The sequence below is a fragment of the Micrasema longulum genome, unplaced genomic scaffold (assembly GCF_059751315.1).
Source record: "Micrasema longulum isolate JH-2025_06_02 unplaced genomic scaffold, ASM5975131v1 h1tg003376l, whole genome shotgun sequence".
Lineage (NCBI taxonomy): Eukaryota > Metazoa > Arthropoda > Insecta > Trichoptera > Brachycentridae > Micrasema > Micrasema longulum.
This window is the reverse complement of record NW_028280447.1, coordinates 13,539-41,417: the sequence shown is the minus strand read 5'-3', so window position 1 is coordinate 41,417 and position 27,879 is coordinate 13,539. Positions and strand designations below refer to the sequence as shown.

Here is a 27,879-nt window from a genome sequence, read left to right as displayed (position 1 = left end):
GTACATATATTTCAAGAAATTAAATATTGAAATTGACGTGATGCGTCTTATACACTTGTATTTATATCTCAACATTTTTATGAGTTGTGCGTATATTTGTGAATGTGGTTACTGGAACGCAATGTCGCCATGGTACTTGGCTTCTAGTAAGTAATATGTATAATAAAAACTGTTTTAACAATTTTATAACCAAAAAAATATAATTTATCTAGTGTTTCATGAAAAGAGTCATGATGCGTGACAAAATATCTCGTTGTAATTTAACCAACACCAGAAAAGAATTGAATTAGTTTTTTGGAGAGGGTTTTGTCTACCAAAGTTAAAAAATGCTCCGATTCTTCTGTTGTAAAGTTGAGATTTTCAGGCAGTAATATTTCGTTGTAGATGTTTAAATTTTAAGTAACATTGTTTATTAAAAAGTCAAAAGAGAGTCCTTTTGACTCGGTTTTTAAAAAATACCATTGAAACTAATAACAAAATGTTTTTTCTCAATTTAGAGAATTTCTGAACACCATTTCGATACGAGTATTAGTTTAAAAAAAGCTCTATAACTCAAATAATATTAATTATATAATACAAATATTTATTTTGAGTTACTGATTTACAAATTTGCTCCTATGTATCAGGTAGATACATAAACATAAAAATGTTTTTTTTTTAATCGCGCAATAATAAAAAAAAATAAAAAAGACAAAATATGTAAAAACAATAACTTTCAAAGGTATTAAAAAATATATTTGTTATATTATGATAATTTTAACTGTTAAATTGTAAATATAACAAATTACTGCTACGATTTCCTTTTATATAAATAAAGAAGCTCTTGTATGGATAGCAATGTAAATATTTTTTGTTTTTAATAAAATATTTATGCCGATCTGTTTCAGAACATTACGATTCAAGGAGTATAAATATTTGAAATAATCTGTTATGAAATAAATTACAGTAATTATCAAATTATTAAAGTCCATTAGAAATATGTATATATATAATCTTACACATTTGTTTTTAACAGTCTTCTTACCATATGTATTTTTGGTATTTGGTAGTTTTATGGTTATATGTTACACCTTATAGTTTTCGCTAGTTCAACAACCTGAAATCCTTACGTACCTTGGTAGACGCCATGAAGCAGTTTACTGTTTCCGTCGAATCCATATAAGGAATTCAACATTCCATGGGGCGACTCCAGAGCCATCGGTTTATGTTTCAAAACCAAAATTTATACTTAAATGTTGATCTCAATGCTATTTATTTATATTATAGAATAAGCATAAAAAACATCGATTTTAATTGAGTTTATTTTTTGTTGATTTAAATCTTCTATTATTATTATCTCAACAGAGGTGGCTAAAGGGCCGTTTACACGGACACAACACAAATGTCAATATTGTTTTGTCTCGGCTCCGTGAACAGCCTCGAATTCGCAGGACATAACGCTGGGACAATACAAAAATTTGCCCGCATTTCACACGTGAGCGCTGCGAAAATGAATTCACGAAAAAATTTTTTTACCAAGTGTATTGAAATTGTTAAAGAACGAACTAAATAATGAAATTTATTTTTACGGCCGACGTTTTAGGCAGAACTTTTTCGGGAGCGATACGTTCACGTTAAGCAAATCGCTATTTTCACAAGGTCCTGTCCGCACTAATTATCGTTTCGCGGAGATCGCCCGCCCGTCTATCTCGGTGGTGATATCTCGGGACAATTTTTTGTCCTAAAAATTTTTGTGAACAATGGTCGAGTCTCGGTACCAAATAGATATTTTTATATTTATTTTCTTTTATTCATAAATTTCATAAAAAGTACACGTTTTTGTAAAATTCTATACATATCTACTTTTACACATCTAGTAAATGTTATCACTGTAAATCTCCAAAAAAAGAGACTAACTCTTGTGCTTGGAGAGTGACTTACACCGTTTTAGTTGTTTATTTATAAGAGTTTATTTAATTTTAAATACGAGTACATGAAAAAGAATAATAAAAACATAGGATACATAAAGAAAAAACATAAAACAATAATACATTCATACTAACTAAAATTTAATGTTGTTTTTACATGAGTTCAAAAAATTTCTTTAGATTAACTTTAAATTTATTTATTGATATATTATTTTTAATAGTTTTTAGTTCATTGGGGAGATTATTATAATTTTTTCACCTTTGAAAATCAAGATATTTTGACCATGACTTGTATGGAATTTAGGAATTTTAATATTATGTTTGTATCTGACTAACTTATTCATTTCAAATTCTTTTATTTTTTTCTATATTAGTATTAAGTATACCGATATCTCACTAGAGACGAAGGGATTATAATTGGTAAATGTCTCAAACGAAATAAAATTATTAGGGAAAGTGATAATCCAGGCATTTACAGGCCTTATGACATATCTTCGGCTGGTTTAAGTGATCACTTCGTGGACTTACGTATCAAAAGTTTGAAGCTCGAATTCCACTCCACCACAAATCGATTCACATTTTTCCAGCACAAGTTATTTACAACATTTAGGGAGTGGTTTGGAAATTGAACTATTTGAGTAAATAACAGCAATATTTTTTAGTGTTTTTAATTTAGTGTTTATTTTTGTACAAAAAATTTACTTATCATACAGGGTGTTCTTTAAACCCTGTCACATCCGAAACCACGATGATCAGTATGCGCAAAAAGACATATAAGCATATTTAAAAAAATATTTAGAGCAATGAAAATTTAAAAAAATAAAATATTAAAAAAAACAAATGGTTGCTTACTTCGGCAGGGGAGATGTGAGGGGAGTGCGGCGCAGTATCAGACTCCCCCCTCCTCGGTTTTCCTCTGCAGAAGTAAGCATCCATTTGCCTTTTTGATATATAATTTTTTTAAATTTTATTCGTTCTAAAAAAATATTTTAATGTGCCAATATGTCTTCTTGCCAATACTGATCATCGTGGTTTTGGATGTGACAGGGTTTAATGAACACCTGTATATGTAAGTAATTTTGGAAAGTAAACTAATAAAAAAAAAAACATATATTTTTATTAAAGAAACGAACTGTTGCTTTCCGAAACTGGTCAGCAAGTTATTTTGATAAGTGATTTAATACAAAGTAGCTCTTTATATTGAATTTATAATCATTTATCTTTTTGCATTATTTTTAGCCTGTAACTGCAACGGGTACTCGGAACGGTGCATTTTCGACCAGGAGTTATACAACAGGACGGGCCACGGGGGACACTGCCTAGAATGCAGAGAGTACAGGGACGGGCCAAACTGTGAACGTTGCAAGATGAATTATTTCCAGAGAAGCGACAATGTCTGTGTGCCATGCGATTGTAATCCCACAGGTATATCAATAAATATTTCATATGTAAAAGTACTACACTGCTCAATGTCAAAATCATTAAATCTGCAAAAACATCATCTTAAAATATTGTGGTGTGTGATTCTATTTTATGTAAATTGCTATAATACTTTATGTACTTCTCAACTGAATATTGTAAAAACCCTCTGGGCGTCTATAAACAAATACATATTGCAATGTTTATATTTCAAACTCAGGATCCAGGTCCTTACAATGCAACAGTGCCGGCATGTGTCAGTGTAAGCCTGGAGTGACCGGAGACAAGTGCGATAGATGTGCCCCTAACCATTATGAGTTCACTTCAAATGGTTGCAAATCCTGTGGGTGTAACGAAGCTGGTTCATATAACAACAACGCACATTGTGACCCTAATACTGGAATCTGCCAATGTAAGGAACATGTAGAAGGCAAGCGTTGTCGAGAGTAAGTTAAATATATCAATTAACTTATCAAGTAACCTAGATCAATTGTACGCTACTTTAAATGACATAATAATTAAATCTAAGTTCATCATGATTTGTTTAATCAATCTTTCTGTTTTACAGATGCAAACCTGGGTTTTTCAATTTAGATCACGATAATGTATTTGGTTGCACACCGTGTTTCTGTTATGGACATTCCGCCGATTGTCAAACTGCTCCTGGATATTCCAAGATTACCCTGGAATCTAACTTTGCGAGAAACAATGAAAAATGGTCAGCGCAGAATGAATATCACCAAAATATTGGTCTCAAATATAGTTCAGCAAATCAAAATATTGGTGAGTATTTTTTTGTTATAATGATAATCTTTAATGGTGAACACAATAGGGTATTGTGCCCACAATCATAGGCATATTAAATTCATGCACCTAATCAACAGAATGATGCATTAAGCGCCAGTTAGTAAGGCGTCCACATTTCTTAATTGACATAGAGAAAGTTTATTTTCTTTAAAACTAGCAAAGGAAGCAGACAAAAACATGTAATTTTGAGCAGATCTCAAATCAAAAAATTGAATAACCTAACGTTAATGATAACCTAAAATTAAAAGAACAAGATTCAATTTTCCGTAAGTGATAAATAAATCTACAATTTAGAATAACCAGTGACCGGTTTCAACTGGTCAACTGTACTTGAGTGTGTTACCTTTATAATAGTTGCATGATGCTTCATATCCATACTACACAGAAGTGTTCGCTTGTCTGAACAGTTAAGGATCTCGGAGCGCCCATCGAGCACTGCTCAGCGAAAAGACGTGAAGCTTTTATGGCGTTTGTCTCAATTTATTGACTAACACTCGCTCCAAAATGACCTTACAGATATTGCTAATTTTTTTAAAAGATTTAGGCTAAGTTGATAGTGTTTTCTCGGGTTATTGTCATAAGTCTTCATTACAACATCAATCATATCGGAACAGTTGTAATTTGGACTCATTGTAATACATGTTCTAAATATTCCCCATAAACTAAAAGGCATTTTATAAAAAAATCGATTAAAATAATCATTTAAGGGCAAAACAATATGCAAATATTGATTTTCATGATTATTAGAAAATTTGATTTTATTCAATCTCAACTTGATCTGAACAAATTGATATTATGAAACTAATTCATTGTTTACATTTGTTTTTACACTCAAGGTTAGAGTGATGTATCTATCATTGCTCATAGTTAGTAACTAAATAAACTATTAATCAGAATAATTTTACTTATCTTATGTATCAGTTTTCCTGTCATCACCCTTGTTAATATTTACTTAGTGTTAAACTGTTTCTCTGAAATATTTCTTGTTATATACATGTGAACCTTTAAGTGCATTTGTTTACTAAGTTATTTGTTTTAGGTATCAATTCTGTGAGCAATGAACAAATATTCTTCTCAGCACCAGATTTATATCTAGGAGACCAAAGGGCCTCTTACAATCATTTTTTGAACTTTACTCTGTGCATCGCCGAGGAAGCTGGGTATCCGTCAAGCTCTGATGTTATTCTAGAAGGTGCTGGTACTTATGTAGCCATACCTATATTTGGACAGAATAATGGAGATCCTTCAAACGAGGTAAACTAAATATTATATTAAAATAATATTAAACATTATATTATAATAAACCGGGGACTGAAATTATACAATAAACTACCAGACAAAACTAAACAAAAGACTCAGACAAACTTTTCAAAAGATGTAAAAAATGTTATTTTGAACAACAAAGTATGAATAAAAAAAGGATATATTATTTTTGTAAAATGAATGTAATAATCCGTAAGGGTTAATAAATAAATTTTCAAATAAAAAAAAGAAAAAAAAAAACATGTTTACCTAAATTTTGTATTTTAAAAATCGCTAAGTGAGATTTGTGTATGCAGTTTTAAATAGTACATTTTTTAAATTTTTAAAATTACATTTTTTACTCCTGGCCTAGGATAGAAATGACAAATACATAATTTTCATCTTACATGCCAAAAATATTACAAATAATGGTCAGTATATTATTTAAATGAGTGCATTTGAACAAATAAACTTTTAACAAAAAAAACCTAGTAATTTTGATTACCGAGCTACTTACGAGTATGTGAAGAGGTTTATATTATTACCTATTTCTTCCTATAATCCATCAATGATATCAACTTTTTGTACTGTATAAGTTGTAGGACTATTGATAAATTGTATTATTGTGGTCTAATAGCTAAGATGCACGCCTCTTGCATGGGCTTTCCAGGTTCAATTTCTGATGAGATCAAAATAAATTAAATGTTATTTTTCTCATGTTTGGCCACTGTATTTGGGCCCCTTAACCTGTACAAAAATAATTTGTGTACGAGACGCATTTCCGCCTCGTATAAAGAATTGTGAGACCATAATCTCGGCAAAGCGCTGGTATTCTACTGCGATCTGTGATAGGTGTCGGTAGCCCGTTAGTATGAATAATTCTTCAAAATATTGTCGGCTGACAGTGGCGACTAGCGGGTTGGAAATCCGCTTCTTGATTCAGTTGAGTCCAGGAAAGTTGCAGTGAAGATCTGAAGACGAAGTGGCAGAGTAATCGGGCAGAGTAGAGTTAAACGAGAGTATTTAGTATTTTCAATGTTTTTTTTTAAACATATTTATACAGCTTTACGAAATCTTACTCAATGTAAATAGGTGCCTGCTAGCCAGCGTAAAAGCCGCTATCCCCTCAACTGTTCCCCCATTGCACAACTGAATGCCGTCTAGAGTGGACAGGGCTGCTAGCTTGACACACTGCGTGCAGTTCGTTCTATGTGCGGCGGTGGCTGGTAGGCCAGCCGCGTAGGTTCATACATATTTATTGACTATAGATAAATAACGGATTTATTACAAATAATATATCAATTTTAAAATTTTTACTAAACATACAATAATAAACTAAGAGAGTTTGACGTCATCTACAACATGTATAGATTGACTCTTCTGTTATAGTGCAGAGAATATGTTTTCCGGCTACATGAACACCCAAGTTATGGATGGAGTCCAAAGGTCTCAGCACGAGCTTTCATGTCAATTCTGTCTAACCTTACTGCAATCAGAATCCGCGGCACTTACAACACCCAGGGTACGGGATATTTGGATAGTGTCAGGTTAGAGAGTGCTGCACGAAGTGGATCCGGACGCCAGGCCCATTGGCTGGAGATGTGCTCGTGTCCCAAGGGTTATGTGGGACAGTTCTGCGAGTCTTGTGCACCAGGATACCGGCACAGTCCAGCCCGTGGTGGACCCTTCAAACCATGTGTGCCCTGTGATTGTAACCTACACGCTGATATTTGTGACTCCGAGACAGGTAACTTCAATTTACGTATACACCCATCAATAATAAAAGGACTTGTCTCTGCAATATTTATGTAAACATTTCTGTTGGAAGTGTTATAATTTTATTGGTAGCTCCCGTTGTGTAATGGCTACAACAGTTGCCTCACACATAGAGGTTCCAGGTTCGATTCCCTGTGAGATCACATGATCACAATTCCCTATGAGATCAAAATGTAGTGATTTTTTTTTATGCCTGGGGGTTCTGTGATTCACCATTGTAATTAGCCTGTTCATTTTGTTCAATTCACCCCTTGGCCTGTTGCGGTGCAAAAAATATAAATCTGTAAGAAACAAAAACTTGGATGATTTAAATATCTTCAAATAGTTTTGATTTTAGTTTATCATTGAGTTATATACAAATATTTAATAACATTTAGTTTTGATTTAGTAAAGTATTTTTCGCTTAAATAAATTACTTTCATTCTGAACAATAATATCCTTCCATGGCATCCATACACGTCTACAACATTTTATGTGGTATCTAAAGGTGTCATGTGCACAGAAAAGTCTATTTTATGGGTGAGTTGGGCAGGAATATTGTTACTAGAATACCTTTTATATTTTATAAATATCGACTATTACAGGTCGCTGTATTTGCAAACATAATACATATGGAGATAACTGCGAACGATGCGCTAGAGGCTTTTATGGAAACGCACTTCTTGGTACTTCCTACGATTGCACCCAATGTCCGTGCCCCAATAACGGTCCCTGCATCCAAATGGCTGACTCTACAATAGTTTGCACAGAATGTCCAACTGGATATTCTGGTAAGAAACATTAATTTAGATTTATTTATTTATGACAAAATACATCGTTTTAACTTTACATATTACATTACATTACATATTTTATTAGTACGAAATATTCCCAACCAGCAAAAGTGCTGGTATGAGGTGATATAATATATTAGACACAATAGTTTTAATAAAAAGTCGATAAAATATTATCACATTTCACTCGTCACACAAGCTGTAAGAACTGTTTTATTTAGGTGTTTTTTAAGTACCCATATGTTTCGTATATTTTTTAGGTCATTAGAAAGTGAATTGTAGAACTTTATTGCTGTATAAACAAAACTGTTTCTTTTTCTGTTAGTCCTAGGTTGTTTGCAAGTTAAATTATTTGACGCTCTTGTATTTATTTTATGTATATTGTCGTTAAAATTAAATTCCATATTTGTCTTTATTTTATTCTTTTTCATCTTAAATATCATATCTAACTTTTCTGTAGAATTTAATTAATCTAAATTGAGCATTTTTGTTATTTTATATAAATTTGTAGTTCTAGTATATTTATTAAAATTAAATGTTACTTTAAGTGCTTTATTCATTATTCTTTTAACTAATTCTTGCATTTGTTTACTACATTTCGACCATATTATTCATCCACATACAAAGTGTGGAAGTATAAAAGCATTGTATATCATTAATTTTGTCCTTTTATCAAAAACTTCTGTTCTTGTCATTATCCCAATAATTGGTCCCAGTTTTTTTATAACTGCTTTGATATGTCTTGTCTACGCTAATTTGTCATCCATTTCCAAACCCAAGTACTTTACATTTTCTGTTTGTTTAATTTGCTCATCTTTAATTATTAGGTTAAGTTTTATGGGGCGTTTGTTTTTTTGTTTTATTATCATATATTTAGTCTTATTTGTACTTATTGTTAATGAGTTATTATCTAACCAGTACATACATTTATTCAGATCCTCATTGATGTTGTTTTGTTGTTGGGTTTCATTATCACCACTATATATCAACAGAGTAGCATCTGTATGTATGAAATACCTCCCGGATACATTTGAATGTCTAAGGTTATTAATATGCAATAAATACAATAGGGGGCCTAATATAGACCCCTGAGGGACCCCTATAGTTATAGGTATCTTATCACTCATATAATTAAGATTCTTTGTAATTGCCTTTCTTCCCTTTATATAGTTTTCTATTAGCTTTAAGGAATTTCCCCTGAAACTTAATCTTAACAGAGAGCATAATAGAGTGTCACGATCGACGGTGTCAAAGGCTTTAGATACGTCAATAATAATTGGAATCACGTATTTACCTTTATCTAATTCATCCTTTATGTAATTCATAGCGTCTACTGAAGTTGTTGTCGTATTACTTTTATCCACTATAATCTATTTCCAAGGTACATAATGTCAAACTATATGGGTAATTTTTATTTCATTACATAACTTAAAAGAAAAATTCATTAGCCAAACTCCTATTTTTACTATAATTTGAAGCCAACAGTTTACAAGTCATGTAAACCAGATGCTTAAAATTTATAGCTGCGCAACAATCAATGGTTGACTTTTCAAAATGAAAATACTGTATATTTTTAAGGTATGAAATGCGACCTCTGTTCGGATGGATACTATGGAGATCCGACTGGCATATTTGGCCCAGTCCAGATCTGTAAACCTTGTGACTGTAATCTCAATATTGACCTCAATGCTGTCGGAAACTGTAACAGAACAACAGGAGAGTGTCTCAAGTGTATTTACAACACGGCTGGATCACACTGCGATCAATGCTTACCAGGTAATTTACCTTAACATAAATTTTATACATCCAACATAGCTAATTTGAATAACTTGAATTTAAGATTGCGCATATGCATTTTTAAAATCTAATTCCATAATATAATACAAATATAATATGCAAAACATGGTCTGTATTTTTATTACCTATAAATTAGTCAGGAAGTAAATAATCCAGAGTTAGCTCATAGGTAGATTCATTTTACTTTTTTAGCAAAATGTACAACACTATAACCTTGCAATATTTTTTTTATAGTTTGTTGAACTTAACTAATTGATTTAGACACATGCATCACACAACATCCTTATGTAAATAAATCACTTCCTCTAAATTCATACGTTCACACTCATTATTCTGACTTTTGACATGTCCATTCTTAATGGAAGTCAGTGCCAAATAAGCTGCTGATGTCCCTGCAACCTGTGTAGGTCTAGTGCGTCGAATTAAAAGGATTTGAACCTGCCATGTTTTTCTCGGCTTTTACATCTATCTACATTTGCACTGTATTTTTTTAGCATTCACTTTATGCGAACAATAAATCTCCATGCGTTAATTTTGTTGTTAATCTTGCTTTCTCCATGGCTCTCGACATTTGTGAACACACAATGTTTCTGAAGTAATGAAAGCTTATGACCTATTATCGGTTGATTTATCACTACACACTGCGTAGCATTCACCATTATGTCTATGTTTGAACACCCATATTTTTACATCTGTTGATTTTTAAGAAGTAGAATATGAAATACCAGAATAACATCTTTTCTCTTCTATGAATGCGTGTGGCAGCACCTCACCCCATTCTTTATTCCCTTTAGAGTAAGGGAAAAGGAGAGGCAGAGAGAAGGAAAGAAGAAGTAAACAAAAACCTTTTTTATTTTACTCTTCATATTTCTATTTTCTCTTTTCTTCATTTTCATTTTTTTATTGGTCATATGAAAAGAACCACATAAATATTTAGTTTTGATAAGTATTAGAGTTTCAACAGAATTTTGGGTGTGCGTGTTTGACTTTGTAAGAATGTAGAAATAAGAAAATAGACGCAGTAAATTCCGGTGACAACTCTCACCAAGTGAATGGAATGTATGTTTATGTTATATGTTTACAGGCCACTACGGAGATGCATTAGCTGTGCGGAAAGGAGATTGCAAGCGATGTGCATGTGATGGAGCTGGAGCATTGCGTTCAACATCAGGAGTACCGCGATGTGATCCCCTTAATGGACAATGTACCTGCGCTGTCCATGTCACGGGCGATGCTTGTGATACTTGCGAAGACGGATTCTACGACATCACATCATCAGGATGCAAGAACTGCGATTGCAATCTTGAAGGGTCTAAAGACAAATCCTGTCACCCTTACTCGGGGGCATGTAATTGTAAACCGGGAGTCACAGGGTGATTAATTTTTTTATAAATATTTGATAGTATTTTGAGAAGACTGAATTTCAGTTTTGAGGGCTTTTGTGTAAATCTAATCTGTATTTACTTGGCCAATTCAGTACCGCTCATTTTCGTAATTTATTTATTTAACTTTTTGTAAATAATGTTATTTGTTTATTGGCGGGTTTATTGCCAAATGGCAATTTCTTCCAACCAACCAATAAAATAAAAGTTTTATTTTTATAATTCAAGTTACAGAACATATTCAATAGAAAAAAAGATTAAAAAGTTAAAAATATATAAAAATAGAAATAAATGTATTTGTTTATAAACTACCTTAAATCAATACTATTACTCAATGGGAAAAAGGAAAAAAGAGGAAAGAGGAAAAAGGAAAGGAGGAGAGATTAAGGAAGAGAAAGGAGATGTTTCTTCAGACGTGATTTAAACAGAGATAATGTAGTAACATCTTTGATGGTGGATGGGAAATGATTCCACAGTCGAGCCGCATGTACACTATATGAGTTAGAGAAGAAAGAGGAATTGTGGATTGGGAATTAAGAGAGTGCCTTGAGAATTAGAATGAAGAGGTAAACCATGAACTGATAAGCGTTGAAATTTTTCACTTATCATTTATCCTAATTGATGCATTAATGTTGTACTTACTATTCGGCAAAATAATAAGCTATTTATATTGTAGTATTAGGTGTTAACATAAGTTGCGTCCATTTTTTTCCAAATTAAAAAATGAGCACCCAGAGTAAAACAAAATGGTAACGGTTATACACCATTCGAAAATAAAAATTCTACTCTACCAGATATTCCGTTTGCTTTTACATTACTTCAAAATAGAACGTCAGGTAGACAAAAGTGAGCACTTTCGACACCCCTTCTGTTCGCATTCTATCGCGGGAATAATCTATGTTTTTTAGGTTAACACCCACTATATCACAAAACCTTTTATGTTTGTATTTGGACAAGTGTTTTAGACTCGATGGCTACCTTCAGGTAAAAGTTCTGAAAAAGGAGATCGAGAGGGGATAAGTCGGCCTCGTAACGTAATGGTCGGCCCATTAGCTTACCTTGGCTGAGATCCCGGGTTCGATCCCTGACTGGGTCAATGTGAAATAATTGTTTTAGATGTGGTTTATCGCTGCAATAATTCACTGTTTCTGGACTGGCACCTTAAGTGATCATCTTACCTTAATGTATTAAATGATCAAGACACACTGCATTGCAGTACCAATTCAGTACCTCATGATAGGGATATTATTACAATGATGTAGTGCAATAATAATGGTTGCTTGTGAAATATTTGAAAGTTTTCTTATTTATTTAAATATACTTGATTTAAATTAATTGTGATTTACCATAGAAAAATATAAATAAAAGAGGTGAGACCTAAATCCACAAGTTTGGAGTATTCAGTGACCAATTACCTTTCCTGGCATTTTCAAGAATGGAATAAATATTTTGTGCAGTTTTATTAGTCTAATCTTATATGTAAGACTATTCTGAATTCTAGGTTAAAATGTGACATGTGTATGGCCCAACAGTACGGGTTCTCATCAGAGGGTTGCCAACAGTGTATGTGTGATCGAATTGGTTCAAAGGGGCTTCAGTGTGACCCGACGGGACAGTGCCCGTGTTTCGACAATGTAGAGGGTCGACAGTGTGACAGGTAAAAGTTAATATTTATTATTTTTAATGTATACTTATGGTGCTTTCAAATTTTCATAAAATTTAAAAATTCAATTAAAAATATTTATATCCAGCCAAATGTGTGGTAAAAATATGAACGATAGGTGCACAAATGTCGATTTCATTGCATTATGTAAGGCAATAATGTAACGTTATTTTTTTTGTTGTAATATACAGTTGAACGATCAAGGAAATAGCGAGATCTCGGATGTAATGAGCAACACAAACACTTATTAAAATTTTAGTTCATAGTTTTCTCCATACATTTTTCACTTTTATAACGAGCTTACTTCTCGGACATACTGAACAAAAATATTGTCAACAGTTCAAAACATCTTCCGTCATTTTTAAAACATAATTTTTAAAATAAGAACCTAAGTAATAAAATCACAACGGGCGTCTAACTTAAAGGACCAATACTGCCGGGTCTTGGGATCGGATTATGTTAATGACAACATTAGTGTTTACCTAATTGTTTTTTTCACCGACATTGAAAAAGTATCAGACATATATATGGTCGAAATGGCTTGTAAAAAATCAGAGCTTTGTGAATTCAATAAGTACTGGCTCGTCACCTCATTACAATTTACAATGTCTTTTGTACTTTATTTATTTACACATTTTATCATAAATACAATTTTATGTTCACTTTGCCCAGCTAACAAGGGTACAAACCCTGTTCCAAGCTAAGCAATTACATTTTAATATATGATAATAGTTAACAAGTTTTTTTTTTTATTGAAAAAATTAAATATTTGCGTTCTTATTATTAACCCAAATATTTCTATTTTGAGGCCATTTTCAACGAGTTGTAAATAACTCAATATTAGAAAATGGAAATCAAGTTGGGGTAGAGTGGGGTTCGAACCTCGGACATCTGATCCGTGAGAACAACCCGAAAGAACAGTTAAAAAGATTTGATGCAAATGTTGATGGATGCAGAAATCGAGGAAGACCACGAAAGACATGGCATGATTATATTCAACAAATACTTGAAGAAGGACATGTTAAAAGTCAAAATAATCGACGCGCATGCGTGAGATGTATGAATGCAGACGGAGCGAGGTCTGTATGCGGAGACAGAGTGTCCTTGGGATGCAACATGATGGTTTGTTGTTGATAAAAATTACTTCACTATTCAACAGGACTAAATGTTTATTTATTTATGGCCTAACAGCATTTTCATGTAAATATATGCATGTATTATATAAAAATGTTTCCTAAGAAAAAAAAAATTCCAGTAACTAAAATACATACTATTATTGTGTTTTTAAGAAAAAAAACTCATTAAGAAAATAAACTTAATTTACCAGATAGAGGTATTTCAATGTTTTTTATTACATACATATTATAATGTTTGTAAAAAAATGAAAGAAAGCACAAACAGTGTAACAAGTTCTGAAAACACCAGTGTTGCCAAAATGCAAACAAATGAATTTTTACTACTTCATAAGCTGATTAATTAAACATTGTTTGATTTTAGGTGCAAGGAAAATAAACACGATAGACAAAAGGGTTGTATTGATTGCCCTGATTGCTATAATCTAGTACAGGATGCTGTTAACATTCATAGGGCTAAATTGCGGGATCTTGAGAAGGTAAAATTCAAACAAGTAGCCTTAATCACTCTTAAAAATTTTTTCACTTGTGGTATCTATATATGCCACGCTAGACAAAATTGATGCACAGCCCTAAAGAGACCTGAAATTTTGAATTTTCGATTTCCTTTCATTTTTTCTTCAACTGCACAAACCAGTTCATCACTAATCAAAGATGTACGTCCACTGCATTCGTCGTCGTGCATATTATCACTACCTTCATTGAACTGCCTCACCCATCTTCTCATCGTTTAATCACTTATCACATGTTTTCCGTACACCTCACAGATCTGTTGATAAATGTTGAGTGGTTTAATGTTATTTGAATTAAGGAAACGAATTGCAGACCTTATCTCACAAGTGGCGGGATTTTCAATTTTCTTCGGCACCATGAAGCGTACACACCAATCAGCTAACTCATAATGGTGTCAATTGTTTCTCAATACATCAGGGTAAATATCACTGCCATCAAAGTGCTGCGATGTCAAGAAATACAAACGGAACTTACTTTCTGGAGATACCTCGTATTATGTAATAAAAATGGCAGTATATATGTTATCCATGATAAAAGGGACATGGCAAAGGGGTTTTATGTTAACTACTCAATATCGACTATCAATTTATTATTTTTATTATTGATACTAAACTCTGAATTTTACTCTCAGTATAAAATTGCTATTGAGAAATGGATAGTGGAGGTGGGTTGCAGATCGATGAGTGAATCAAGCCAAACAGGTAAAATGTGTGTACTATTTATGAAATTTGTTCTATTGGTCTATATAAATTGGTTATGTTTGTTATGATTATTTTAGTTTATATTGTTTATTATGTTAATGATAATTAGGTTGATTACATTAATTACGTATTTTTATTATGTTAACTTTGTTAAATAACTAATTTAAGGCATGTTTCACATTTTGTAAAATGTTTCCCTCGGCACGGGACACCTCAGTGAAGGAACATTATTCTGTATAAAAAATAGAATACAAACAATGTAAAAGCATAAATAAATAAATACACAATATTCATATTGAATCAGTCTCGAAAAACACATATAAAATGGTCAGACTTATCATGCGGGTATCGAAACCATTTGAACATGCAGAGACATATGAAAAACTTTACAAAACATTTATTCATGCCCAGCTAGAGTACTGCACTCCTATTTGGTCACCTAACTATTACATTAGCATTAATAGATTAGAAAGGGTAAAAAAAATATTTTTAAACAGGCCCATTTTTTAAACGGGTAGACCTTAACTACTTTAATTATCCTGAAAGTATGCAGTACCATAGAACTCTCTTCAAAATCGAAGAATATTATTATTATTAAGAATATTACTTTATTTTTATATTATTAGACCAATTATTTTTGTACAAACAAATAAACTAAAATGATTTCCTTTATCTACTTGAACGACTTCCATTACGTGTGCCATCTAGACTGACAAGACAAAATCTTCTGTTTTGCACAGACAACGCGTCAATAACTATTTAAAACAACCTACAATACCTAGGTATTCTAGAATATACGACCAATATAATTATAGATTTATCAAGGTTGATATTTTTTATGAGAATGAATGTAAATTTAAGTCAAAAGTCATAGAAATATTGAGAGAAGCGTATATTAAATTATTTTTTTTATTATACACATATTTTTCATTTCCTATCTTTTACATTTGTTTTATTCAACACAATTTGGATTATTGTCTTCAGTGTAAACGATTTTGTTGGTGTGTGCATGGGTGTCCTACACTAATATACTCGTAAAAATAAATAAATCAATTATCCATAGTAAAAAACATTTGTGCTCTTGTACATTGCAGATGTTGCGGGATATTGAGAAGAATCCAACAGTTATCCCTGATTCTGATTTTGATAACAATCTTCAAAAAATGAAAACTGAAATCAATATGTTGCACGAGAAAGCTAAGGAAGGTTCTGGAGCTAGCGGCGGAGGAAAATCACTCGCAGATAGATTAGAAGATCTCAATAGCCGACTGGAACACATCAGGTTTGTTCATTTTGTGTATTGTCATGCTACGAAGGCAAATATACATTAAGAGTTATAGTCATTGGTGTGAAAAATCCATGCATTGCTTCATTCACATAATATGTAGTATTATTTTGTAGTAAGCAGAATATCTAAATACACTGGAACCTCTTTTTACACAGGGATATGTTTCACACAGTACCGTGTAAAAAAGCATACTAAAAAAATAACAATGCTTACTTTTTGCTTAATCCCAATTTCGGTCCAAAAACTCCCAAAAATGAACTGTTTAGTAAACTAGTTGTAAATATTTATGTTTCTTGTTAAAATACTTATTTGATCTTATCTTCAAAATATGTTTATCTTCAAAATTATCCCTCTCCTGAACAATTCACACTTTTTCCCTTACAGTCTGCCAAAGGTATTCATTGTAAAGGTATCCCAATCAAACAAGTTACTGAATTTGTAAAAATATGTGCAGCGTATTCCGTATGTGCAGCGTATATCAATCCAATGTAATGTTTTTCTAGAGAGGTATTAGCAAAGGTTGATAAGTCAACAAATGATGCTCGGGAATTTGCTAAAGACGGTTCAGTAAACATCACCATATCAAAGGAACTGATTGAGGCATCTCGTAAGGAGCTCGATGTAAGTTACAATCAACATAATATTTTGTAAAATGTTTTTTTTTTTGATTAGCAGATGCATAAATAATGAATTAAATTTGTACAAATGACGCTCATAAAGTCCACAATGAGTTTTTATGGGTTATGGATCCAAAACGTCGGAAAACAGTGCAAATAACACACAGCATAATAATCCAGATAAATTCATTGTGCATCTGAACGGTCGTCAAAATCAAAAAATAAATACATAATTGTAAAGGGCCCTCTAGGTGATTTTTTAACAAAAATAATGCTGTATAAATTAGCCAATCATTAAAATATTCAGCTAAACACTTCATAATAAAACAATCATTATAACATCGTGTTTTCTTCTTTTAGAATGCTTTAGATTACTTAAATGCAGATGGTGCTGCAGCCTTAGCTAAGGCCCAAAACCGTTCTGAACAGTTTGGTCAACAATCAACTCAGATGTCTGTCATCGCACAAACGTCTCGCGTTATCACCGAGAAGCTGGAAAAGGAGGCAAACAATATAAAACAAATTGCTGAAACTGCCTTCAAACGATCTTCTGAAGTCTATCAGCAGGCTAAAGATGGTCTAGGACAACAATCCAAAATCAGGTTAAATAATATTTATTCTACCTTGTTTATTCTTTATTGAGAAATGGAAATAGTATTACAATTTTTACAAATATTAGAGGAACCCGAAATTAATGTCGTTTTTAAAATAAAAATTTCATCATTCTCTATGACCTTCTTCCATCTTTCTGGTAACATTTTAATACCTTAAAAACAAAAAGGGCTTTAACTTGAAATATTCAGTTGTGCCCCTTTTCACATCATGACCCTTTTCACATAATTTTTACCTGCTAAAAAATGTTGCATTAAACGAAGCAGGCTGTAGTCCAAAGGAGCAATATCTGGAGAGTATGGTGGATATCTAATAATATTCCATCAGAGACTTTTTAATTTTTCTTTTGTGATTTTTGCCGTGTGCGGGCGAGCGTTATCATGTATCAAATACACTTTCTTTCAATCCCTCAAAGACGGTATTTTTCTTTTTATTTGTCAAACATCACAATAAGATAATAAATAATATGTTGATTACAGTTCTGAATTGAGACAGTTGGCAGGAGAAATAAGTGCTGCTAAAGGTAAACTCGGAAACGTCCAAGCAATGGCAACTCAGTCGTTAGGAAGATCATCATCTGCTTATGACGATGCCTTGGATATTTATGCTCAAGTGAATTCAACAGTTGTTCCAAAGATTGACACCAAAAAAATTATATCCGATGCCGAATATGTGCAAGAAAATGTGAGTTCAAAAACGACACTAATTTTAAACAAACATTTTAATTTATTTAACTTTTTGCACATAATTTAAGTTGTACATTGACGGGCTTATTGCCAAATGGCAATTTCTTTCAACTAACTGATAAAATACAAGTGTTATTTATATCATTTAAGTTTCAAAGCGTTTTCAATAGAAAATAAATAAATAAATAAATAATAAAAAAAAAACTCAAGATACACTATAGTTGAAACAACAATATTTGTAAATAAAATACCTTAAATCAATACTAGCAATCAATGGGAAAATGGAATAAAATGGAAAGACGAAAGGAGGACAGACTAAGGAAGAGAAAGGAGATATTTCTTAAGATGTGATTTAAATAGAGATATCTTTGATATTGGATGGGATATATTTTTATTTTATTTTATTTTATTAACATAAACGGCAAATCTGCCTTTTACAAAAAATTATAATACTAACATATTTGGCTTAATATTTTTTTTTTTTTAAAACATAAATTTCCTTATACCCAAGATTTATTAAAAAAAATTAACCTAAAAATTATACAAGATTTACATTTAAAAATTAACCTAAAAATTATACAGCATATTCAGTAGAAAGTTAAAATAATTTAAGTATAAATGTAAATGTAATAATCTATGCGGACGACCTAGGAATTTTATATGAAAACAAAAATGACATTGAAACGACTAAAACCATCAACAATGACGTGCAAAAACTATTAAAATAGACAAACAAAAACTTCTTAACACTAAATGTCAAGAAATGCAATATAATACATTTCGAAACACAAACGAAGAACCATAACATGAACATAAAAATAAACAACAAAACTCTTAAAGAACTAGAACATGTGACTTACCTAGGACTCACAATGGACAAAACACATAGACGGACTCACTAAAGTAATGGCATCACTACATAGCCTCTTCTACAAAATTAAAGATTTTATACCAAGAAAGCAAAAAATTATGATGCACAAAGCCTATGTCAAAAGTAAATTGAGTTACATGATCGCCTTCTGGGGAACTGGTAACAAGACAGACATAACAAGAATACAAAGACAACAAAATAAAATTATTAAACTAACATTACAACCTACCCTACCTGACCTCTACGACTGAACTGTACAAAAAAACACACCAGTTTGACATAAACTACTTGACTAAAATTGAGACCTTAAAAATTTTGCACAAAATAACACTAGGAAACATACAAGACGACGACATAATACTAGCCAAAAATGCTGACATACACAAATATAACACCAGACAACAACATCACTATCATATTGAAAAAGCAAAGACAAACACAGGACAGTCAAAAATACTACATAATGGACTTAAACACTACAACGACTTACCTTACTACTTGAAAACTTTTACTGGAGACAAATTTAAAATCAATCTGAAAAAGCACATGATGACTGAACTAACTAGACTAGACGAGACATAAAATGACTAGACAATATAAAATTTCTAATGTAACCCTAACTGGTTTTTTAAAATTGTAAATAAATTAAAAAAAAAAAAAAAAATTAAATATTAAAACATTATACAGTAATAAAACAAGAAAATCATAAGTACTGTTTCATACAGCTGGGCAAAGTGAACAAAAAACGGTATTTATTATGAAATGCATGAATAAATAAATATAATTACCACTCACCATCTTTGAAAAAGTTAAAAAACTTTGTTCTATAGGAACAATACCCTACACTAAATATATCGGATACGTGGGAATAACTATTGCCGAGTTCATGAAGTCTGTTTAATACGGCATTACAAGTATACACTGTCCGTGAATTGTTGCTACAAAACGGTGGCACCTGTCTAGTCATCCTTCCAGGCACCCTGAAGTTATATTCATAGTTATAATGTAATCTGTTTGTGCCATGACAACTTTTATTGTAAAATACCATTCATATCAACGGAAAATGGCATTCGCAACATGCTTGTGAAACAAAGAAATGGTTTTACTGTTATAGTGTGTAAGAAAACACTCAAACTAGAGAATTATGGATCTTTAGTCATGTAAATGCCTGAACTTCCATATTGCTATATTTAGGTACATATGAAACCTTTTTGAAAGAGTGAATTCAATAAATGGGCATTACAGATTTTTCTAAAAAACTTGCATTATTGAATTCCAATTTAAAAAATAAATGATAGTAATAGTTCAATATTAAATATGTGTAGCAAAAGTGTTAACATCACTAACAACCTTTTTGCCTTATAACTCGGATACTCATTTTTTTAATCTATAAAAACAAAAAAATTATATCAAAATAATTTACATTTCAAATCGCTGTTTTATTTTATTTCACAATTGAAATATAAATATTTTCTATTTAATATACGAGATAGATGTAATTCTGCATATCTAAATACCTGTTACTTATGCAAACAAATGTTTATCGCAGGAGGCTAAACTAGCAGTTCACAACGGAGTTCTAATTCCAACTCTAATGTATGGAAGCGAAGTATGGAATTGGAAAAATAATGATGAAAGTAGGTTGAATGCTGTCGAAATGCGATCCCTCAGGCGAATGTGTGGTAAAACGATGTATGATAGGCTCACAAATGTCGAGATCCGTGAAGTGTGTAAGGCTGAGACATGCATTATTGACAGAATTAAGAAAGGGGTGCTGCGTTGGTTTGGACATGTAGAGCGAATGGACAGCGAAAGAACGACTAAAAGGATCTACGATGCAAATGTTGATGGATGCAGAAAACGAGGAAGACCGAGAAAGACATGGCACGATCAAGTCCATCAAATACTTGAAGATGGACATGTCAAAAGTAGGAATAATCGGCGTGCGTGCATAAGAAGATGTATGAATGTAGAGGAAGCGAGGTCTGTATGCCAAGATAGAGTGTTATGGCGTTCTATCCTCTCTGCCTACCCCTACGGGGAAACGGCGTGATGGTTTGTTGTTGTTGTTGTTGTTGTTACTTATTCAAGACTTTTAATATTTACCATGAAAAGTTGATTTACGGAACTTAAATTGACATTTCGTGGCGACTTTTCTTAGAAAAATAATCCTGTGAAATATATATTTTTTTTAAAGTTTTAAACATCAACTTAAAAAGATATTTTTTTTTAAGGCAAAATCAATTCAAGATAAAATTGAAAAACTGATGACCAATAATGAGCAAATGCTCGGTAACTTGGGGGAGCAAATTCAAGAATCAAAGCTTTTCCTGGAAAGAGGAACTAATCAGCAGGCTGCAATTCAAGATCAGTTAACGCAGTTAGATATGATCCATACACAGGCAAAACAGGCAGTAAAACAGGGAAACGCTACACTTGAGGAAGCACAGGATATTTACGATACTCTAAAACGTATGTATATTGCCTCTACAGTAATACACCAAAGTTACATAATAAGTGGGTTTGACAAAAATCTTTTCAGTTGAATTTGCCATTGTTTATTTATCAGGGGCGAATCGTCCAAACAAGCAATTATGTACAGCTTACTGTTATATTTGACTTTCGATAATAATGTTCTAAAGTAACTATGTATATGGGTAAATAAACAAGATAATTGTTATTTACGATAAATCACTACCACCGTTTATATCTTCCTACAAAAAAAATATCTACCCGCGAATATTTGTGGTTTCGGATAATGATAGAAGATCGACTCACGGCGCCCCTCTTTACTTTCTACGGCGCACTCTTTGGAAACCCCTGTTATAAGCCTTATGAATTATTCAAAAATATATTAGGAGAAGTATGTAAAACATTTTTTTTTCAGAATTCCACAATCAAGTTCAGACTTCGCGCAATGAGGCTGAGAAAGCTTTGAAATTATTACCCGAAATAAATCAACTTATTGAAAAGTCTAAAGATATGCACCTCAGTGTTGAAGATGACCTGCTGTCTGCAGAAATAAATGCGAAGAATGCAAGAGATACAGCGGAAGAGGCGCATCATAAATTTGCTCTTCAGGCCTCTGAGGTAATTTTAGTGAACAATTCCGGGAAAAGGGATTAGGGGAAGGCGGAATTTTTTGTTCAAATTTGATTTGCATATGTACGAGATTTTTTGGTGTCGCTAACAAAATTTCAATTATTAGAATTAACTTTGGATACCAATGGAGTGCAAAAACCTTATGTTTAGTGGTTTTTACATATTTTTAAATATATTATTAAACTATGCCAAATTTTACTATCAAGAAACTTCACAGTACAATTTAATGCTCTAATTAATTAAAAAAAAACTATTTAGTTAAAAGTATAGCTTACCAAGCCGTTTGCTGTATACTTGGACAAAAAATCTTAAATAATTCAGATTTGTTTTTATTTGTTATTTCATGCCTCGTATCTTCGAAAAGAAAAAGATCAATCCTACAAAAAAATAACAACCATTGTGGTTGAACATTTTGTTAACTTTAATAAAATATTTTTTGCTAAATGTGATAGTTTCGGAGATATTTGTAGAAAACCGTCAAAAGCAACCTCTAAACCCACCCCCCCCATCCTCGGTGACTTTTAGTATGTTATGCAGTAGACATCAACCAACAATCATGCCAAGTTTTAAAACTCCAGGCTTTTTTCCCTTGGATCACCTTTTTAAAATCTAATTTTCCTGAGCTAATACATAAATATAATAATAGAACTACTTATAATATTAAGGAAATTAATTTCAGAATAAAAAATATTGTTTATGAGTACTAATGTATTTCAAAAAGATTGATTTGTTTTACAGGAAGCACATGGAATTCGAGAGAAAGCATCTAAAACTCTTGTGGATGCCGGAATGTTGCATGACGAAGCCAAACAGCTCTCAGGTATTTCAATCACCAATTAATCATCATTATCATAATTTCCCTTCCCGCACCCAGTGGTATATAGGGTACTGCATTTGGTGCAAGTGTGTATTTCGATCATGTGTTCCATGAAGATAATGTGATCAGTCCCAAACTACAGGTACCAGTCCAGGGGCAATGAAATATTGCAGTTTAATCAAATTTTAAAATCAATGTTTCACATCTACCCTGCCGGGAATTGAATCCAGGACCTCGAGCATGGTAGGCGAACGCACCAACCACTACACAATGAGGCGGACTTGTCTACACTCGATTTCCTTATTCAGGATTTTTACCTGAGAGCAGCCATCGAGTTTAAAACACTCATTCAGGGTTCTGGTTCTATTTAATATGTACTGGAATTTTGGTGCATATTAAATGACGGCCTCTGTGGTGTAGTGGTCAAGATGCTTGACTCATGCACAGAAGATTTCGGGTTTGATTCCTGGTGAGAACACAAAAATTGAATGTGATTTTTCTCAAGCCTGGGTGTTCTGTGTTGTAATTCTCCACTGTACTTGGGGTCTTCTGGGCCTCAATTATGAATGCTGTCTTCATCTGTACATATCTAGACGGTATATTAATTTATGTACTATCTGTATCTACCTCGATATGTTCTATGTACTTGTCATCTAGACATCATATGATCAACCAATAAATGACCCCAAAGCTTTAGTCCGCGTTCCTTACATCATTAACATTTAAAATAGTTCTCATTTATATTTTAATTAGGCTTCTGTGATAAAAAGTGCCCACTTCAGAGCGATTATAAACTCCAATAAATTCAAGAAAAAATGCTCACTTGAACATGATTTTAATATGACTTTTGACAATAATTACCAAGACGGTATGCTTAACGATCGTCTGTATTTATCTACTGAGCGATTACAAAGCCGACTCTCGATACATACACTCAGGGAGATAGTGAAACAGAAATATAATAACTAAATATTTTTTTACAGTGGAAACATTTTACAGCTAGATGCTCTTGTATGTTAAGACGTTAACTGCCTCTAACCCGGATCGGGGTTCTTCGGCTACTCAAATCAACCGCCACAAACCCCGATCGGGGTTGACTTTTATTTTGTATTATCTTTAAAAAAAAATATATATATAAATACTTTTTTTTATAAATCAATGCGTTTTTTTTTAAAGATTGTGACCCAGAAAAACATTTTTGCCATATTGGCTTTTAGGTTGGAGATATGCGGAATATGAAGGCAGTCAACGAGTTAATAAGGCAGCATCTAGCCAGTCTAGCCACTGCATCTAGCCGCTCGTTTTCAAGACAGTTATGTCGGAAATTAATTATTTTCTTTAACTGATAAGCATCTTTATACATTAAAATTATTTTGTGGTAATAATAAATTAGTACTAGCATCATGTAGCTGGGGATTTTATTTTATTTATTATTTTTTTTTTTTTATATGGGAGTTGCTTTATTATTTACCTTGCTTATAATATACAAGGTTTATATTTCAAAAAGTGGATTTTTCTGCAATTAAATATCTTAAAATTTATCTAAACTATTGGGATCAGAAGGGATATATTAATGTGGGCTAATCAGGAACTTCTCAGAATTTGCTTACGTGGAGAGGAAACCACTTAAATCTCTTCAGGAGAAGCCGGCCTGTTGGCAGTAGTCAACAGGCCTTCCGTTCCACTAGAGGAGTGTTCGGCATTTTGTTCCCTACTTTGGTTTATTTTACCAATTTCCTGCGCTATATTTATCATGTATGATACTACCTCTCGTGTGAGTTCTTTATTACCTATCACCGATGGGATGTCGCATAGATCTTCACCCAGGCCTCTGCATCGCACTCCAGCTGTTGTCTTTGAAAGCTGAAAAAGGGGCAATGCATCAACAGGTGAGGGACATCTTGAGGAGTTTCATCGTCGCATGGGCAGCTGTCGATCTCTGAGAGCTTGAAGCGATGCAGGTAGCTCATGAAGCCACCATGACCCGTAAGCATCTGGGTGAGCTCGTAGCCAGCATTTTGCATTTTTCTGAAATCATAGGCATGAAAAATTGTAGGGAAAAACATTTTAGTTACACTTCCGGTTGTCTCACTCAAATAGCGATCGTTCCAGAGTTGAAGGGTCCTGCTTCTTATTTTCCTTTTGGCAAAACTGAGCGGAAAATCGGCGAAATCGGGGGCTGTTTTCTTAAGCGTAGCCTCCCGAACCTTTTCGTCAGCCTTTTCGTTGCCAAGGATTCCGCTGTGTCCTCGTATCCAGCCGGTGTACACGTCCTGGTGTCTGCATCGTAGATTCTGGATATCTGTTCTTATGTCCATTACAATAGGGTTGACCGAATTTCGGTCAGTTATTGCACAGCTGGGGATACATCTAATGAGCTTATTAAAAAAATATTTTTTAACTTAAATTTAAACATTAACTTCAACTTCACTACACGCTTCTTCAGGAAGACTCCAAAATGTTTCGAATGTTTGATTTTATGAAGCTTCTTCGCTTTTTTTTATGGAATTTTTCCATGCACAGATTTGTTCTTACCAAAAACGAAACAAAGTGCGGTGCGATAGTTTTGAAGTTATTGCCATGTGCCTGTAAATTTGCAGCGTTAAATGAAGCCATTTGACTAATTCTATTTATTTTTAGGTCGTGTTGCAGAAACAGCAAGACAAATTATGATCCTAGAACGGAGGGCCGACGATGATGCCCAACTGACTGGTGATGCCAAAATCAAGGTAAAGTTGTAGTGGTATAAATCTAAAGTGGTGCAAGGCTTTTGAATTGAAAAGGATACATTCTTATTTAATTTAGGGGAGGAAGAGTGTTTGTAGGGTTAAAATATAAGCGCACGATGGGACTTACAATTAATTAAACGTTAATTAAAAATCTTGTCAAATAAAATGTATTATTATTATACTAATGTAAGGTTTTAAACCAAATAATAAGAAATACACAAATAACAATATTTATTGGTTAATTTATATTTATTGATTTTTTTTCCATTAATAAAAATAATGTGACCTCACTGAGGTTACCCGTGCCGAGGACACTTACATTTGAGAATAAACAAAGAAGACTTCATAAACAGAGATAATTAACAAAATTTTCAGACAGTTTTAAACATTACGTATTTATGTTTATAATTAATTTACGTACATTTATATTATTTATATTACAAAACGCACAATGAACGAACAAAAACATAACATGAATTATACATTTGTGGAGCAGTTGATTCAATATTGGTTTGGGAGAATGAGACAATCCATTTTACTTCTACCTAGCTCCACTATCCATTTTTTTATCGCCTTTTTGAACATTATATTATGATAATTACTTATCCTGTAATAGTGTTTTTAATTCATTTGGTTTTTAGGTGGATCAAGCTAAAACTGACGCACAGGAAGCTGAAAAAATTGTTCATAAAGCCCTCAATGAGGTGAACACTATAGTAGATGAACTCAAAAATCTTCCAAAACTTCAAGATCATACACTTGATACTTTAGGTATTATGATATACATGTTTTAAATAATTATAAATCAGAACTTTTTCTTTTACAACTTACACAAAGCTCAACATTTGAATGTACTAATTATTTTGTAATTAATATTTATAGCGCAACACTTGAAAGAGGCTGAATTGGAATTAAAGAGAGCAAACCTAAGTATGCATATTCAAGTACTTCAAGAAGCAAGAAAATCTCAAGAGAGGTATGGTATATTCAATAATTGTATTTCTATAAACTCCGAAACCACGGATTTTTTTTGAAACCTAGATTTTAAAAATGTCATTTCTTTCCGCAAATAATTTTTGTAATATTTTTACAACTTAATATTTTGTTAATAAGTTGCTAATCTAACTCCATTTATCAAAACTCAACAGGGGAAAAAAGTACTTTCACTGTTATTTGCTTGGGATTTTTCACACATTCTATGAAAAATATGATGGGTTAAAATAATAAAATTTTACTTTTCAGGCGGTTAAAGGACTATGCAGATGAAGCCAAGAACCTTGAATTACAAGTAGAGAATGTTAAGAATATTTTAGATGTTTTGCCCGTAGGCTGCTTCAAAAGAATAAAACTTGAGCCAACTGAGTAGTATTTTGTAATGTAATAAAATACCTTATGAGCACATAGTAAAATATGCTTATTTACCAAATGATTTGTATAAAAAACATGATTTAATTGACAAATTTATAAGACATTGATTTGTCTTATAAACTCATTCTTGAATTGCTGAAAATGATAAAAACACTGTTCTTGCTTCTCGTGGACCAAAATACTTACAATGATTGACTTATTTTTGTTAAATCAGTACATGGTTAAATTTCAAAAGATTGTAAACTATTTCAAAGTAATGAAAGAAAGCAGATTTTTGCTGTGCATCATTTAACATTTAAGCAATACACTGTGCCTTAAAATAATATTGCATTTAAAACGACATTATAGTTTTAAGTTAGGCTTAATGATTTTGAAGGTTGTTTGATAAATATTATATATTTTATGTATGTAGTAAAAACTATCTTACACGATACAAATACCATTATTTAATAAGTAATCCTGTTCTTGTGCCTTTGCTACGACGACAGAGTATTCTCCCCAGGGTAAAAATCTCATGACCAATCTCATATCACATTTAAATGGCTCTTTTTATCCTGCATTATTTATATCTCTCCCAAATTCACCACTTAAAATAATTATTTTCTCCCTAAAAGTAAACAGACTATTAGCATGAATAATTTGCCGATGAGATAAACTCTAAAATCAGCAACCAAAA

General features: G+C 32.4%; 1 protein-coding gene across 1 annotated transcript; it reads left to right on the top strand.

Moving 5' to 3' along the window:
- LOC148270815 (laminin subunit gamma-1-like) lies at nucleotides 1–27,382 on the top strand. The gene is made up of 22 exons (XM_088242175.1): nucleotides 1–146; nucleotides 3,147–3,332; nucleotides 3,547–3,772; nucleotides 3,895–4,109; nucleotides 5,173–5,387; nucleotides 6,765–7,122; nucleotides 7,736–7,921; nucleotides 9,503–9,700; nucleotides 10,806–11,094; nucleotides 12,605–12,760; nucleotides 14,264–14,378; nucleotides 16,208–16,395; nucleotides 16,905–17,022; nucleotides 17,379–17,620; nucleotides 18,110–18,314; nucleotides 21,422–21,659; nucleotides 22,075–22,277; nucleotides 23,028–23,109; nucleotides 25,747–25,835; nucleotides 26,477–26,606; nucleotides 26,718–26,811; nucleotides 27,078–27,382. The coding sequence occupies exons 1-22, from the start codon at nucleotides 41–43 to the stop codon at nucleotides 27,199–27,201; spliced, it is 3,963 nt and encodes a 1,320-aa protein (XP_088098301.1). The 5' UTR covers nucleotides 1–40; the 3' UTR covers nucleotides 27,202–27,382.
- Nucleotides 27,383–27,879: the final 497 nt, after the last annotated feature.